The sequence below is a fragment of the Pelophylax lessonae genome (genome assembly GCF_965119305.1).
Source record: "Pelophylax lessonae genome assembly, chromosome: 9".
NCBI lineage: Eukaryota > Metazoa > Chordata > Amphibia > Anura > Ranidae > Pelophylax > Pelophylax lessonae.
In genome coordinates, this window is record NC_138776.1 from 231,771,616 (window position 1) to 231,790,244 (window position 18,629).

The 18,629-nt window shown below is 41.8% G+C and overlaps 4 protein-coding genes across 4 annotated transcripts; 2 read left to right on the top strand and 2 right to left on the bottom strand.

Annotated features, from left to right (window-relative positions):
• Positions 1 to 11,473: 11,473 nt before the first annotated feature.
• Positions 11,474 to 11,854, bottom strand: LOC309564815 (histone H2B 1.1; the record flags this gene model as incomplete). The annotated part of the gene is made up of 1 exon (XM_082269498.1): positions 11,474 to 11,854. The coding sequence occupies one exon, from the start codon at positions 11,852 to 11,854 to the stop codon at positions 11,474 to 11,476; it is 381 nt and encodes a 126-aa protein (XP_082125624.1).
• A 324-nt stretch (positions 11,855 to 12,178) lies between these two features.
• LOC309564783 (histone H2A type 1-like) lies at positions 12,179 to 12,571 on the top strand (the record flags this gene model as incomplete). Its single annotated transcript, XM_082269465.1, has 1 exon — positions 12,179 to 12,571. The coding sequence occupies one exon, from the start codon at positions 12,179 to 12,181 to the stop codon at positions 12,569 to 12,571; it is 393 nt and encodes a 130-aa protein (XP_082125591.1).
• Positions 12,572 to 13,967: 1,396 nt separating this feature from the next.
• On the bottom strand, positions 13,968 to 14,279 carry LOC309564839 (histone H4; the record flags this gene model as incomplete). Its single annotated transcript, XM_082269522.1, has 1 exon — positions 13,968 to 14,279. One exon carries the CDS (start codon positions 14,277 to 14,279, stop codon positions 13,968 to 13,970), a length of 312 nt encoding a protein of 103 aa, XP_082125648.1.
• Positions 14,280 to 17,692: 3,413 nt separating this feature from the next.
• On the top strand, positions 17,693 to 18,111 carry LOC309564747 (histone H3.2; the record flags this gene model as incomplete). Its single annotated transcript, XM_082269429.1, has 1 exon — positions 17,693 to 18,111. Exon 1 carries the CDS (start codon positions 17,701 to 17,703, stop codon positions 18,109 to 18,111), a length of 411 nt encoding a protein of 136 aa, XP_082125555.1. The 5' UTR covers positions 17,693 to 17,700.
• Between the last annotated feature and the right edge of the window lie 518 nt (positions 18,112 to 18,629).

Consider the following 18,629-nt stretch of genomic DNA (forward strand, 5'->3'; position numbering starts at 1 on the left):
TTATTCTATCTGAGATAATTGGAACGTTCCATAGAATTCCGGCGGGAAATATGAGTTATAAAATGCGAACATTGCACCAATCACAGTTCTGGGCGTTTTCTTCCGATAATAAAATGTATTTTTCCTTCCAAGGAGTGTGAAGGGGGATCTGAGATCTGTGTTCCTTTTCAGATGGGGGATGTTTGTTTGGTATTTAATATTCAATGATCTCTAATGCTGTTGAATATCTTCTGGAGATCAAAGGATGGAGGAAAATGACAGCCAGTCCCTGTAAGGAGACCACATCCTTCCTTCACACATAAATACAATATAAACAAATATAAATAAATAAATATATAGCACGTTGTTCCCTCACCCGGATCACAATAGGAAACCTACAATCAGATCTCCTAAACATGTATATGCCGCACTCACACATTCTTACAATAAAACATCCTCCACAATCTCCCGCCTTACATTGTTACTTTATCTCAAATCACACCATAGATAAAGGCATAAGCTGCCTGATAGGTAAATGACACAAAATATGTACAAAGTATCAGCTACATACAAATCTGATCACAATATCACCTCGGACAGCACACAGTCCTTTATAGAAGTTAGAAGTAGGAAATTGTCCAATAAAGTCATTTGACATGTTTACTAACATCTACATATCTGCATCTACATGCATTTCTTGTTTTGGATAAAATGTCACTTCTCCTGCAGTGAGATAGTCTCGCGGTCCCACTACTGCTTTATTTTTCTCTGTTCTTGTTATTTTGAATTACCTTTTTATTCACAATAAAATATATTGAGGAGAAAAAAAAGGCCTGCATTCTTGCTTATAAGAAAAAACTGACCTGATGGAAGACTGATGGAAGGGGCGGGGTCACAGCCATTCAATGATCTGCAGAGAATTTAATTTACTTAGACACATTGTTAAAATGTTTCCGATTTCTATTTACAAATAAGAGACTGAAATGAAACAACTGTGTTTATTGATTCGTTGTATATATATTTATCTGGCAGTGTCATGATTACTACAGATTTCTACCAGCCCTTTCACTTTTTGTTTATTTTAGGATGTAGGGGGGAATCCGTAACGGCTACATGTCATGTCTGAAAGATGAAACATTAATTATCGGTCAGTTCCCCGATCATATACAGATCTGATAATGAAACATGTAATACTTTATTTCCCATCATATAGAAAGGTAGAGATCTATGAGAGGAGTCATCTCACTATCATGTTCTGTATGTAGCAGTGGAAGGGGGGGGGGGGGTTTCTGCATTCTGAGATCATATGGAAATGCTTTACACTATTCAATAATCTTCCAATTTTATTTCTGTTTATTCCGTACTAATCAATTAATCTGCCTGAAAATAAAGTGTTACAGATATTTATTGGATACATATCTCATCTGATTATCTCAGTTCTCAGTGTGGGATTTGGTGTTATAATGGGACTGGTTATTTGTCTGTAACGTTTTTCACAATTCAAGCGGGAAGATTTGAAAATGGCTAATTCAGATCTGAGCCAATCAGAACTGTGAGCGGTTTCATTATCAGCCTTCATTGGTCAGCGATGTCTTTATGAGGAATCCAAAGAATTGTATTCGGAGATTTTTCTCCATTTTCAGCCCAGAAAAGATTTGTTCCATAGACTTTTTATAGATCTCTATAACAAACTATCTCTATAACAGAGCAAATTCTGTATTCTGATGTGCAAAATCAAACCTTAAAACAGAACAATAATATTTCAACATATATATTTCCTGGAAGTGAAGGGACAGTCCCGGAAAGAGTGATATTTTCTATGAATAATTTTCAGTGTCGGATTAGCCGATCTGAGATGATTGAGCAGATACAATGTTTCACTTTTCTTGCTTCTATCCTCCATTGTGTTGTGGAATAAAAGCTCCTTTTCAAAAAAGTTTTTTTTCAGCAAAAACATGCCCCCCTTCTCCTGGGCACCCAGTTCTTCCATGACATATTTGGGCATTCAACTCACCTCCCAGTCCTGTGCAGCACCCTCAAATCTTCAGAAGTATGAGATGAACCCCAAAAACTTGGAAAGGTGGATCTCACACGTACCAACACAGACTATCCCCCAATTTAACTGATCCCAAAAGGTTTTTGATTAAATAGCGGAATAGAAAATATGATCCAAAAAATTGTATGTATCTCACACGTACACAACCACACTAGGCCCCGATTACTATTGTTTGTACCCCTAAAAGGCTGGATGAGGAGTAGGGGGAGTATGGAACAGGCAGCACCCTCAAATCTTCAGAAGTATGAGATGAACCCCAAAAACTTGGAAAGGTGGATCTCACACGTACCAAAACAGACTATCCCCCAATTTAACTGATCTCCAAAGGTTTTTGATTAAATAGCGGAATAGAAAATATGATCCAAAAAAGTGTATGTATCTCACACGTACACAACCACACTAGGCCCCAATTACTATTGTTTGTACCCCTAAAACGCTGGATGAGGAGTAGGGGGAGTATGGAACAGGCAGCACCCTCAAATCTTCAGAAGTATGAGATGAACCCCAAAAACTTGGAAAGGTGGATCTCACACGTACCAACACAGACTATCCACCAATTTAGGGGAAAAAAATATATAATAGACAGATAGAGGGAGAGCCGAGACTCAGGAGGATTAGCACAATGTATTTTGGGGTGTCATTTTTGCTATGTGCATACTATGTGTTTGAAATATCTTATAAATCAGGGGTCTTCAAACTATGGCCATCCAGTTGTTTAGGAACTACAATTCCCATCATGCCTAGTCATGTCTGTGAATATCAGAGTTTTACAATGCTTCATGGGACATGTAGTTCCGCAACAGCTGGAGGGCCATCGTTTGAGGATCCCTGTTATAAATGAACAACTTTGTGTAAAAAAAATGCACTTTAATTTTCTTTTCATATTTTCCAAAAACTTGAAAAGAAATTACATGTTCAAAAGACTCATTATGCTTAACAGAATATACGTTTGGGTGTTTACTTTGCTAAATGGGGTAATTTTGTGGGCGTTTCATTTGCACTGGTGCTCAAGGGCCTTCTTTTTTTTTTAAACATACATTTTTATTGAAAGTTTTTCAGATAATACAGTAATAACAAAGTATTGGGTAAGGCCGTGATTACATAAACAGAAGCATTAACATCAGCTTCAAATGTGCAAATACAGGAAAAATTGTCAATGAGCAAAAAAAGGCATGTTGAGAGCCCCTAACATAGGGAACCCCCAACCATAATTGCATTATAGGCATACCAGTAAGAGTAGTACCTCAATAAACCATGGGCGAGGGCGGACCTAGAACCCGAACGGAGTGGGAAGATGAAAAGAGGAGTACCTGTCCCCCCCAATGGGAACACACTGTGAACAGGTAGTCCCCAGCGTCGCTTACTGGACAAAGCGGGCTGCCACTACCCGCCCCCTCACTCCGGGGTCCAGGCCGCCAGCGTGTGGTGAGCCCATTACAAAGCAAATGGTGAGCACCATTTACTACTAGCAGACAATTGGAAACCTCAAAACATGCCAGACTTGTTGATTACAATGAGAATCGCCATCGCAGCCTGGAGGGAACTACATAAACACACAAATGTAGGAGATGCCCATTGTAAACAAAGACTACCTATCCGACTACTAGACATCTTGATCCCATGTCTATCTACCCTAAAATGGAAGGACAGTGACATCCACTGGATTGACGACCTCTTTAGCGACATCGACTGAAACCATTTACTTCCCTCACTCAACAATACCAAATCCCTCGTTCGGAACTATAGACTTACACTCGTATCTCCACGTTCCTGACTAAAAACCCACCAGCACCCATCACTATTCCATACCCAGTATACCAGTTCCTCACAACCCCTCCTGGGTCGATAAAAGGCATCACCTTCTTCTATAACATATTCCATGCCAAAAAAAAAAACTTTTCAAAAATGAAATCCCATGATTAAGTGGGAGGGCGACCTCCAACGACCTTTCTCACCACAACAGTGGACCCACACCTTCCGGCACTCGTACGGGGTGTCGAAATGCACCAACCACTGGGAACTGTCGTAGAAAATTCTCTCCCGCTGGTACCTTACACCATATAGGCTGTCTCAATTCTACCCAGCACACTCCCCGCTCTGCTGGCGAGAGTGTGGCCAGGTTGGCAACTTATACCACATCTTGTGGACATGTAAAAACCTTACAAGCTTCTGGAACCAGGTCTTTGGCCTCATCTCCTCTGTAACACAATCGCCCATTAAGCTAAATCCGGCTTTGGCACTCAATACCCTGGCCATCGATCTGCTTCCTAGTAAGGTCAGATGGGTTGTTTCACACATTTTGCTGGCCGCTAGGGCCACCATTACTAGGAGATGGAAAAAAAAAAGAAGCACCAAACCTATTGGAGGTTGTAGCCTCAGTGACACTCACGTTTGAATTTAAGAAATCACTAGCATTACAGTCCCATTCTCTTAGGACACATACCAAACACTGGGAACCATGGATCACTTGGAATGATAAATGAGTGTTAATTGTTTCTGACTATATCTCTCGAATAACAATACCTTGTATTACTTGTTGTTTATGTAAATTTATTTTTTCTGTTGTGTCTTTTGACACCTTGAATGCATTTCTTGTATCTGCTGTTTAAAACCAATAAAAATCTGTTTGGGGAAAAAAAAGAAGTAAGTGTCGGCCATAAAAGGCCCCAAAAATTAGCTCACATGGTTTGAACTGACAGCAAATAACTTAGTATTTGATGGCTAGAGGTACAGTAGGCATGCACAGTATACAGAAGTAAGTGTTGGCCTGTATAGGCTCCAAAAATTAGCTCACATGGGTTTAACTGACAGACCATTGTTAGACCATGTGTCTGTGGTCAGATGTATCTTGGCACCAACACTGTGTGCCAGAGATATATTCACTTGCCGCTGAACATGGCCATACAGCTCTGGAATGCCCTTTTGCGAGAAATATTTCCTGCTTGGGACCTCCCATTGTGTTGTTCCAATGGCCACAAATTTACAAAAGGCCTCCGAGTCCCACAGTTGATATGGCAGTAGTTTGCGGGCTATCAGTTCCGACAAGCCAGCAGTCAAACGTTGGGCAAGAGGGTTATCCGGCATCATTATTTATTTCCGCTCCAACATTTGGACCACAGAAGCCTGCCTTTTTCCAGAACAACGTGATGACGGCATCATGGAAGGGGGAGTGGAGGGCAAATGTGAGGAGAGATGAGAAGGAGAAGGGGCTGGACGATGAGAGCCTGGAGTGTTGCTTTGTGGGTTCTGATGGTGTTGCTCCCACTGGGCTCGGTTATGGGAGTTCAGGTGCCTTCTTAAGGCGGTGGTCCCTAGGTGAGTGTTGGGCTTACCGCGACTTATGCATGGACTACAAAGGCTGCAGATGACAACACTGTTGTCAGCAACGGACACATTAAAAAAAACCCACACTGCGGAGCCATGTGCCGGCGTCCTGCTAATGCCAGATGTGACTGTACATGGTTGATGGCTCACTCCTGATACATTTGCAGTCTGCTTTCTACCTCTTGTGCAATGCAAATTCTGCCTGCCTCTCCTCCCTATCTGCCGGCCCGTCTCCCCCTCTGAACTCCCTTCCTCTTTCTCTCTTGTGGACTCCCACGTGATGTCCATAGGCTCGTCATCATCCACGTCACCTTCCCCACTACTAACATTCAAGATCTCTGAGTAGGCAGCAACAGCGGGGACCAACCTCCTTGGGCTGATCTGGGTACTGTCGTCAGACTGCTGAGTGGCGGCTGTTGCTACCTCCTCTTCCTGATCCAATGCCAACAATGGCTGTGCATCGCAAACGTCTTGTGATGGATTGGAAAATAATTCCAGTGACTCAAATGGAGGGTATGTGGTGGTGGTGTCTTTGGGGGTGCACACAGCAGAGCGTGAAGAGGGTGCAGATAGAGAGGATGAGGAGGGTGCAGAAGAGGAAGGCTGAGTGACCCACTCAACCAAGTCTGGTGTGTCCTTTGCCGTAATTGCACGCGCCTTTTGAAACTTCACAGTTAGGCTCCGGCCTATTGCTCCTGCCCTACCACTACCACCCCTGCATACGTCTCTGTCTCTTCCTCTGCCTGTCATGTTTTTTAATTACCGTGTGACAAAAGTCTCTAGAGAATTGCATTATATCTGGAAAAAGGTAGATAACACCCCACTTCAATATGTGGTATTGGGGTATCTATCACACCAGTTCTACAAATAATTGGCCAGTAACTGTTGTCACTTTGTGTAGCACAGTCAACACAGCAAGAGAGGACAATTTTTTGCAGGACTAAAGTACACTCTTAGAAAAGTATACTGTTAAAAAACACCCCACTTCAATATGTGGTATTGTGGGGCCACTGGTCTATCACACCAGTTGTTGAAAAAAATGGCCAGGGAGTTTATCGCTGTGTGTATCAGACTTAACTCAGCAAAAGAGGCAATATTGTTGCAGGACACAAATGCACTTGTAAAAGTATACTCAGATAACACCCCACTTCAATATGTGGTATTGGGGGGCCACTGGTCTATCACACCAGTTCTACAAATAATTGGCTAGGGAGTTTGTCACTGTGTGTAGTATTGCTGCAGCAATGCTCAGTCAGCACACCTGTCACAATGCTGCACAGTGCACAATACTACTACTAATCCACTATAATATGCTTTCTACAAAGTATATTATACTGTAGATTAACCCCCTCCCCCACCCCCTTTTTAGTGCACTGCACAGCAATACCAAAAAAATTGCAGCCCTTTAAATGACTGTTGTGGACATTAACAGAGCAATTTGTGTCACTGCTGACGATCTCTAACTGCCCCTACAGCACAGACTGGATACCTGCCCCCAATACTAAAGAGACTGTAATAGACCCTATACCGACATTGCAGCACTTTAAATGACTTTTGTGGACATTAACAGAGCGATTTGTGTCACTGCAGATGACGATCTCTAACTGCCCCTACAGCACAGACTGGATAACATGTCCCTATACTGAAGAAAGACTGGACCTATACCGATATACCAGCCCTGAAAAGGACTATTGTGGACATTAACATAGCAATTTGTGTGACTGCAGCCAATCTCTAACTACCCCTAAAGCAACCCCTGGATACCTGTCCCTAACCTGAAAAGAGACTGTAGAAGGCCTATACGGAAATACCAGCCCTGAAAAGGACTTTTGTGGATCTTCACAGTGCTATATGTGTCTAGCAAACTCTCACTGATGAGCACAGCAGACCTCTCCCTACACTGGCAAAAAGAGGAACGTGAAATGGCCGCCAGGTCAGGTCTATTTATAGGGTAGGGGGACTGTCCATGTGCTGAAATGTTTCAATTGGCTGTCCTGTTCCACCTGACGGCTGTGTCATGGGTCAAAGTTCTCCCCAATGTAAACTAATATGGCCGTCGCAAACTACGCCATGTGTTTGCAAATTTGTCGGGTAGCAACCAAGCAAAATTTGCCGTGAACCGACCGCCGGGCGAACCGCAAGGCCATCTCTATTAAGTGGTTAATGTTAGCAGCAATATACTGTTTGAACCAATAATGTGTTAGTTTATAGACAATATTTGAGCAGCAAACACCACTTGTTGAAGATTTCATTGCTTGGTGGGTGAACCTTCTCGAAAGGGGCAAACTTGATCTTTGGACACATTTGTGTGTGTGTGTGTGTGTGTGTGTGTGTGTGTGGGGGGGTGATTTTTGTATAATTTTCAGGTCATTAATCTCTTTTCTTGTGCTTTTCAGGGGTTTTATTGCTCTAGTTGACTAAATTCAAATGTCCATATTTACTCTGTAGCACTTAAAACCCTAACTAAAAAAAAAACAAAAAAAAAAAAACATAAATTATAATACATTTAAAAAAGAGCACTTTTTTTTTTTTATTTTCCCAGCCTTGTTCCCAGAGACTTTAATGACGTTCGTTGTTCAGCTCCGAAGTTATGTGATGTTCGGAAGTTATGGAACGATGGGGGGGTCCAGGATTGGAGATTATATGTAACTTCACCAATAAATGAGCTAAACATTTCAGTGAAACAATTTTCTACTTCTAACTTATATAAAGGACTGTTATCCGAGGTGATATTATTGTAATCAGATTTGTATGTAGCTGATACTTTGTACATATTTTTGTCATTTACATATCAGGCAGCTCATTGATTTAGCTATGTACAATGATCTGTTGCTTATTCATTAAATAGATACAGATAGACAAAGATTTGACTGGGCTGACCGAGTAGATACAATGTTTCGTTTTTCTTGCTTCTATTCCCCATTGTGTTGCGAGTTAAAAGCTCCACGATCTTCCCAAATACAAAGTAACAAATTTATGGCGGGAGATTGTTGAGAATCTGTTATTGTAACAATGTTTGAGTGAGGCATAAAAGTTTAGTAACCTCTGCCACCTTGTGGTCATTCCAGGTACAACACCTCGGTGTGTGCAGTACAAGGATATGAATAGGAAATGGCTAGAAAGTGGAGATGATCTCCGCAAAAAAATATAGAATATATAGAAATAAATTATTATGACTATTATATATTTATTGAAGCCTCACAAACATGTCACCCACATCTCTGTACAAAGAGCAGGACATACGCAGCATTTATTCCTATTCTTAAATAAGGATATATTTTATTAATGTGATAAATTGTATTATTACTGTCAGATGAAGTGCACTCTAAAGGCAAACACTTTGTCTTCTTATCGCACTCAGACTTGTAATACAGGTGAATAGTAATGAGGGGAAATGTGATCACAGGACATCATTCTCTCATCTCTTTTACTTCCAATCTTTTCTATGCTGATCGTCTACTCACCGCTAAACTCCTCCAACCAAAACCATGCACACCTACATAGAGCTCCAATGTCAGAACACATTGTACTCCATATTTCCAGAAATTATTTCCCCAATTTGCTATTAATAGACCACGCCTATGATGGCTCCGAGTTGCTATATTTAAATCTCCCACCATAATTCTACTGGCCGTTAGGAAGATTCAGCCGCATTATACCGCTAAAGCCGACATTGTAGAAGTTCTATTCATAGATCTGTTCATCTTCCTCCAAAATGACGTCACTTGTGTCGGTTTTCAGCTTTCAAATATTTTCTCCAAAGCGGTAAAATCCTCGAAGATTACTGCCACAAGCCCGCCAAGTAAACCCAATCTTTTTTTTTTTTTTTTTTTTTTTTTTTTTTTAATTACCAAACCCAACGGATCTTCTCAGAGTCACCCACTTCTATCTAAGAAGGAGCCGGACATACATGTGTGGGAGATCTGATTGTATAATTAGACACCGAAAATTGTGATCCGGGTGGGGGGACAATGTGCTATAATGACACCTGTCCGTCCTAACAGCAATTAAGTTTTTTTTTTTATATGATTTTAAAGTCTAATATAACACATTGAATTGATGTGAGTTTAGATAAGCAGGTGATCTCCTTGGTGTCCATTGCCCTCCATCCTTTAGATTAGACACATTGTTGGGATATGGGACCCATAATCCAATGATAAGGTGCAGAGAACCGTTTGATGGATCAGTAGATGACTCCGGGGTGACATAGTCGGAGCTCAGCACTAACTGCAATACATTTTGCTGTTTTTAAACATATTTGTGATGATCTGATAGAGACAACATTGATTGATTTTCCTTCCACCTATTCTGGAGCTGTTGTAGGGTCAGGAAAATTCGCATTACCCCAATTCTATTTTTCACATTATATGGGGGAGGGGGTGGGACTACAACAATAAATAGAAGACTTTACTTGCACAAGTAATAGAAATGAAGGAAACAGTGAATTGTACAGAAATCCTCTCTTCATCCATTCCCTGTTCATATTTGGCGCTATTCTTCCTTTACTGCGGTTTCCTCTTTCTTCCTTGGAGATTACACAGAAAACATTCATCTGTCACACATCATAACAATTTCATATTTATACAATATTACTGTAAAAAAAAAAAAAAAAAAAAAAAAAAAAGGCCTGCATTCTTGCTTATAAGAAAAAGCTGACCTGATGGAAGACTGATGGAAGGGGCGGGGTCACAGCCATTCAATACTCTGCAGAGAATTTCACTTACTTAGACACATTGTTAACATTTTTCTGATATCTAGTTACAAAAACTGTGTTTATTGATTATTTGTATATATTTATCTGGCAGTGTTGTGATTACTACAGATTTTTACCAGCCCTTTCACTTTTCCTTTATTTTAGGATGTAGGGGGGAAATCCGTAACGGCTACATGTCATGTCTGAAAAATGAAACATTAATTATCGGCCAGTTCCCCGATCATATACAGATCTGATAATGAAACATGTAATACTTTATTTCCAATCACATAGAAAGGTAGAGATCTATGAGAGAAGTAATCTCACTATCATGTTCTGTATGTAGCAGTGTGTGTGTGTGTGTGTGTGTGTGTGTGTGTGTGTGTGTGGGGGGGGGGGGGGTAGGGATTCTGCATTTTGAACATATGGAAATGTTTTACATTATTCAATAATCTTTCATTTCTATTTCTGTTTATTCCATATTAATCGAATCTGCCTGAAAATAAAGTGTTAAAGATATTTATTGGATAAATATCTCCTCTGATGATCTCAGTGTGGGATTTGGTGTTATAATGGGGTTGATTATTTCTCTGTAACGTTTTCACAATTCAGGCGGGAAATTTGAAAATAGCTATTTCAGATCTGAGCCAATCAGAACTGTGAGCGGTTTCATTATCAGTCTTATTTAGGCAGCGATGTCTTTATGAGGAATCCAAAGAATTTTATTAGGAGATTTATCTCCGTTTTCAGCCTAGAAAATATTTGTTCCGTAGACTTCTCATAGTTCTCTATAACAAACATCCAATAACAGAGCAACTTCTGTATTCTGATGTGCAAAATCAAACCTTAAAACAGGAAAATAATATTTCTACATATATATTTCCTGGAATTGAAGGGACTGTCCGGGAAAGAGTGATATTTTCTATGAATAATTGTCAGTGTCGGATTAGCCGATCTGAGATGACTGAGCAGATATAATGTTTCACTTTTCTTGCTTCTATCCCCCATTGTGTTGCGGAATAAAAGCTTCATGATCTTCCCAGATAAAGGAACAATGTAAGGCGGGAGATTGCGGAGAATCTCTCATTGTAACAATGCAGCAGAGGTGATTAGAGCAGTTGGGTGTGTGCAGTACAAGGCGAGGAATAGGAAATGTATACAGCCAGAAAGGGGAGACGATCTCCGCAATAAAGAAGGATGAGATTAGAAGGTTTTATTCATTCCCCTTCCAGTCTGACCGACCTACTTCTCATCTCAAGATTATTAATGATGCCATTTTAAATTATCCGAAGAGCTAAAACTTGTAAAAGTAATAAATTGTACGATACATAAAAATTGTATGACAGCTCGGTTGTGTAGTATGTGGGTGGCTCTTAGAAGAGCCTTTGTGTGTTGTTGGGGTGATGGATGGGGGAGGGGTATTACTTGGCGCTGGTGTACTTGGTGACGGCCTTGGTGCCCTCGGAGACGGCGTGCTTGGCCAGCTCTCCGGGCAGGAGGAGGCGGACAGCGGTCTGTATCTCCCGGGAGGTGATGGTGGAGCGCTTGTTGTAATGAGCCAGGCGGGAAGCTTCGCCGGCGATGCGCTCGAAGATGTCATTGACGAAGGAGTTCATGATGCTCATGGCCTTGGAGGAGATGCCGGTGTCGGGGTGGACCTGCTTGAGCACCTTGTAGACGTAGATGGCATAACTCTCCTTCCTACTCTTCCTCCGCTTCTTGCCGTCCTTCTTCTGGCTCTTGGTCACGGCTTTCTTGGAGCCCTTCTTGGGCGCCGGGGCGGACTTGGCTGGTTCAGGCATGATAAGGGATAAGAATGTTTTCTCCGCTCTGAGAAGATAAAGTGTACTGGCGCTGCCCTCATGTGCTGCTTATATAGGCTGTCCTATGCAAATGAGCTGCCTTCCTCCTCACTCTTCTATTGAAAGACATGGTCATGTGATGGGGAGTGACGTCATGCTTTCCTTCCTCGTTTACCGATTGGTCTAGATGCAAACCTAGAGAGCATTGGCTGGCTTCAAACGTGGCCAATCATAGAGCGAGACGTCATATCATTCAAAGTATAACAGGAAAGGGAGCGGCTGCAGCCATTCATATCTCTTTGAGAACTCCAATATCACAGAGACATGTCTGGCCGCGGCAAACAAGGAGGAAAGGTTCGGGCTAAGGCCAAGACCCGATCATCCCGGGCTGGTCTGCAGTTCCCAGTCGGTCGTGTTCACCGTCTGCTCAGGAAGGGTAACTATGCCGAGCGGGTTGGGGCCGGAGCTCCCGTTTATCTGGCCGCCGTCCTCGAGTATCTCACCGCTGAGATCCTCGAGCTGGCCGGTAACGCCGCCCGCGACAACAAGAAGACCCGCATCATCCCCCGACACCTCCAGCTGGCAGTCCGCAACGACGAGGAGCTCAACAAGCTGCTCGGGGGCGTCACCATCGCCCAGGGAGGAGTCCTACCCAACATCCAGGCCGTGCTGCTGCCCAAGAAGACCGAGAGCCACAAGGCCGCCAAGACCAAGTAATCACCACCGGTTCATCCACGTCACCCAACACAACGGCTCTTTTCAGAGCCACCCACCCATCCATACATAGAGCTGCATACATCTACATTGTTATTCGGAGATCTAATTGTAACAATGAAAGATTGCATTTATTTTCCAGGTAGGAAATAAAATACTTACTATGACTAGAAGGTGTGATTCCCCATGGGGGGGAACAATGTCTTAGGATGACACGTGGCAGTAATAAGAAATGATGATAGATGTTTATATTGGAACGCTTTCAGTGTCCCTTTTTATAGAGCAATGTCCTCTCATTACAGGGACTCCTCTTCATTCTCCTCCATCCTTTACTTTAAATCATTCTAGAAATAACAATCCCCCCCCCCCTCCTTCACTCTCACCGCAACACAAATATACATTGTCATGTCATCTCTCATGGAATCTCACAGTTCTGATTGCTGCAATCTTCATGTTTCCCGCCACAATTCTCTTTACACTTCCCATCTACCATCACGATAATACAGCAGCTTCTATTGTGGAACATTCATCAACGGTCCCTTTATTTCACAACGATAATCCATACATTGATAAACGTCCGTTTTGTTGTTTGATACTTCAGAGTCCGCCCTGCTGTAGAGATGATTAGAAAGTCACTGAACACGTGACCTCTACTCTGAGAAAGGAGAGGGAGCGCACACTTTCTTTGTACTCATAGGAAAGACATTAGTGGCTGGCTGTGGGATCTCCCACAACTCTGATTGGCCAATATTTCAAATTTCACCCGCCTGAATTGTGTAAATCGTTACACAAAAATCCATTTCTTTTATACCGCCAAATCCGACCCTGAATACTGAGATCAACTTTGATTGGAAAAACATCAACACTTTAATTTCAATCAGATTAGAGAGGGGTGACCGGATTATTACTGACCAAAAAATGTCCTTTATTGCAAGTGCTCGGAATCCACCGCTATACACAGAACACGACAGTCACATGACTTCTACCTTTCTTTATGATGAGAAAATAGAGTAATGATCATCTAGAAATGTCACTGAGCGATATTTATTGTCCCCTTATCACACCCCGAATTTTTCTATAAAGAAATGTGAGGTGACTGGAAATAATGCCTAAGAAAGGGGTTTATCGGTGTCTCAACAAGCTAGCTGAAAAATAATAAAGTGATCTAACGATATTGTAAGCGGAGAGAATATAAACACTAGATCGCTTCGATCTGTTGTATTCCAAGTAAAATAAAGTTGTACAATCGGATTAATATGTGTTTAGCTAAAAAGCTTTCATTCCGACGTGATAAAAGTTGATCTAAGAGAAATAAATGGTTACAGCTCTTTGTAGGAGAAGGTGGGTGGCCCTGAGAAGGACCTTTGTTAAGGTGAAGTGGGTCGGTGGATGTTGGGGTTTAGCCTCCGAATCCGTAGAGAGTGCGGCCCTGGCGTTTGAGCGCATAGACGACATCCATGGCGGTGACGGTCTTCCTCTTGGCGTGCTCGGTGTAGGTGACGGCATCGCGGATGACATTCTCTAGGAAGACTTTAAGCACTCCGCGGGTCTCCTCATAGATGAGACCGGAGATGCGCTTGACACCCCCTCTGCGGGCCAAACGTCGGATGGCGGGTTTGGTGATGCCCTGGATGTTGTCCCGGAGCACCTTCCTGTGGCGCTTAGCGCCTCCTTTCCCCAGACCCTTTCCTCCTTTACCGCGACCAGACATCTCCAAGCTCTTCGTGTATCAGACGAATGTGAAGTAAAAGCACCCAGCCTCGCTTTATATGCAGCATATGCGGACCTGATGGAGAATAAGGGGGAGGGGTTGGAGGAGGGCGCGTCCAGACGTCACAATAAGTCCGCCTCTCTGTGCTCTCAATCATCCAATCCTCAGCAGTTCCGTGATTTGAATTTCCCGCTCGATGATGCTCTTTGTTCAATAGAAAGAACAACATTTCACTCCTTTTGGGTGACCATTGGATGTTACCTGATCATCATTACTGGTGAGGTCATGTCTCTGACGTCACCCAGGATCCTCCAAATAAATGTCCTCACTACATACTCAGACATCGGAATATTCACATTCAGTGAATAAAATATAATAGTATCCTAATATAAAAAAAGAATATATAAAATAATATATTATGAAGTACATAGAAATCGCAAAAATACCATAAAATGCAGCATTTGTAACACCCCCACCCCACCCAAAACGAGACATAATACCTCCCAGCTTTTAGTAGAGTGCAGATCTCCTAGATAAATGACCCCAACCGGAAAAAAGAAAGAAGAATACCAGAGATGTGAGCGCACTCAAATGTCCATACAACTGCCCTCCCCCTTTTTTTTCCATCAATATGGAAACTAAAATTCTTCTAGCCACCCCAACATTTAGACAATAGTCTTATGAAGAATTATCAGTTTTCCAATATTTTCTAGAAATCCATTTCCTTCCCAATAATTATCACAATCGTTTAGCCGACTTTTTATTACATATTTTGACCAGAGAAGACTTCATAGACCATTAACGCTTCCTGCATATAAAGTTCTCCCCTCAATCCATCCTCCTGTTTATAACAGATGTTCTAACACCTTCCACTGGTGACCTTCCTATCCAGATTACTATATAAAGTCCCCACAATGAACGCTCGGCTCTGGGTTCCTTCAGGTCATACACTGCACGGATAGATTGTGACATCTAGAACCCTTTGCTGATCTCTCACAAGTCATGTTCCCCCAGAGTCCTGGAACAGATGAGATGTCACACAATGTATTATGTCTCCAGAATCCCGGATCTCTCATCATCTTCTATTAGAATGGGATAGGACCCTGCACAGCTGCTGCACATAACCAGAGGGGTACAAACCAATTCCATCCCTCAGTGCTCATACACCAACCAATCTCACCACATCATTGCACTGTATCAGTTAATGTGTTATTCTGCAGCAATACACCCTGGATCAAACATGCCCCATTCTCAGCAATCAGATATTTTAGCCTACTTGTTTAATTAGAAGTGTACCACTGTATAGACAAATTGATCATTCATTACAGATCGATCTTAGATCCACATAAGATGATAGACAGATAGACAGATAGACAGATAGACAGATAGACAGATAGACAGATAGACAGATAGATAGATAGATAGATAGATAGATAGATAGATAGATAGATAGATAGATAGATAGATAGATAGATAGATAGATAGATAGATAGATAGATAGATAGATAGATAGATAGATAGATAGATAGATAGATAGATAGATAGATAGATAGATAGATAGATAGATAGATAGATAGATAGATAGATAGATAGATAGATAGATAGATAGATAGATAGATAGATAGATAGATAGATAGATAGATAGATAGATAGATAGATAGATAGATAGATAGATAGATAGATAGATAGATAGATAGATAGATAGATAGATAGATAGATAGATAGATAGATAGATAGATAGATAGATAGATAGATAGATAGATAGATAGATAGATAGATAGATAGATAGATAGATAGATAGATAGATAGATAGATAGATAGATAGATAGATAGATAGATAGATAGATAGATAGATAGATAGATAGATAGATAGATAGATAGATAGATAGATAGATAGATAGATAGATAGATAGATAGATAGATAGACCGAAAATCTATCTATCTATGTGTGAAAGGTGCAGTAGCGGCACACCTATTATAATTATTACACAGGGATTTGATTGAAAGGGGAATTCAGCAATAGGTGTTAGGATTTAATACTGATCCACATGGGACATCTAGAAATAATGATCGCACCGAGCGATCCCTCATCTGCCGACTTCTAAAGGTTTTATCTGACACAAAAAAAACATGCAAAATAATCCGATAAATTTTGCAGTCTGGATGCCATTTCCTCAGATCTTCAGCTATGAATTGTAATTCTGTTATCAAACTGCACACACTAATCCGTTTTATTCTGTTCCTATGGATTCGGAAAGGAAGCCATGAAATTACATTGTATCTCTTCACAGATCCCCGCACGGAAGTCATTCCTCTTTTTACCAGCAGGTGTCAGTGTTTCTCCTCCATAGAGAATACATTGGAGCAGTTTAGTTCAATTTCATTCAAATGGATCTGATAGAAAACTTCCTGAGCGCTGATCCATCTGGAAACAATGACACCGACTGATCCCAGATCTGCCCGGAGCAGGGAGGGCAATGCTGGGGGGACGATTCATTGTCTGCTCAGAGATCTGTCCCTCCATGTTAGTACAGAATTGTGCTGGATGGAATAAGCTGTGCAAGTCAACTTTCTACTTGTTATTCACTAAGAACGGAATAATCAGATCAGTGAGATCGGAGGAGGATTTTCTGTCATCTCATTTACTGTATTATGGAGAAAAACTGTCCAATCTCAGATCTTCTAATTCTTACACCGATTAGGAATCTCCGATCTTTTTTTATTTTATATCATATTTCTGATGAATATTTTCTCATTTGGCAGGAAGGAAAACTGATAGAAAGGATCCTCAGCCATTCAATACTCCGAAGAGAATTTCATTTACTTTGTAACTAGAAACCAGCAACATGTTTACAATGTTTCTAAGAGGGGACAGATCTGCTTCTTCAGACATGAAATATTTGTGTTATTGATTCATTGTACATATCTGGCAGTGCCATGATTTCTACCAGTCATTTCACTTTTTTCTTATTCTAGTTTTAATATGAGGAAATCTATAACTGCTACATGTCTGATAGAGGTCAGTTCCATGATCCTACACAGATCTGATAATGAAACATGGAATCCTTTATTTCCCATCATATAGAAAGGTAGAGATCTACCGCCAGTCCATTCTCACAGTCTATGATTCCTAAATCTATAAAGATATGTCTGATGAATGTTTTCTCTTTTTGAGAATAGAGATCGCTTGTATGATGTAAAGTAACTCCCCTCCCCCATCCCACACAAAGATGGTGACTCTACTTACAAAGATAACGTACAGATTTTGGCGGGCATTTTAAAAATGCCGCTTTTTTTAAGAAAACCAATCATTGAAAGGCGTGTGAGTTACTTGTCCAATCGGAAGGCAGTGCTGTGTATAAATGGCTCCGCAGAGCGGCAATGCCTCACATTCACTGTTCCAGCAGAGAGTTGAGTAAAGATGGCGAGAACCAAGCAGACCGCCCGGAAGTCCACCGGAGGGAAAGCTCCCCGCAAGCAGCTGGCCACCAAAGCCGCCCGCAAGAGCGCCCCGGCCACCGGCGGAGTCAAGAAGCCTCACCGCTACAGGCCCGGCACCGTGGCTCTCCGAGAGATCCGCCGCTACCAGAAATCCACCGAGCTGCTCATCCGCAAGCTGCCCTTCCAGCGCCTCGTCCGAGAGATCGCCCAGGACTTCAAGACCGACCTGCGCTTCCAGAGCTCCGCCGTCATGGCTCTGCAAGAGGCTTCAGAGGCTTATCTCGTCGGACTCTTCGAGGACACCAACCTCTGCGCCATCCACGCCAAGAGAGTCACCATCATGCCCAAAGACATACAGCTGGCACGCCGCATCCGCGGAGAGAGGGCATAGAAGGGGAGGGCACCACCACTCCTACTACTACTCCCATCATCCCAACACAAAGGCTCTTTTCAGAGCCACCACATCCTCCTATATACAGAGCTCTATATATATATACTACCTCATCACACCGACTACATGCTGGAAAATACCGGCTACTACATTCCTATACATTCCCCGGGATCACCTTCACCACATCTTTCTTTTCTCTCCCTTCTCTGCGCTCCGAAGCTCAGTGTGGAAGTAAAGCTCACCTCTAATATAATTACACAGAAAACATTCCCATTTCTCATCTAGAAGGGACATCCTTTCTCTTGCCGATTTATTGTAATAAATACAATGGAACTCATCTGTAACACAATTCACACTTCCTCTATATCTTCCCTAATAGATACAATGTTACAATATTTAACGGTAAAACACACTTTCCTAGGAACAGATTAAACAATCTTTGTCTCTTTGGTTCCCATTCTCTCAGGAGACACATAGTTGCATTTTCTAGAAACGTAATAATTTCTTATTTCAAACAA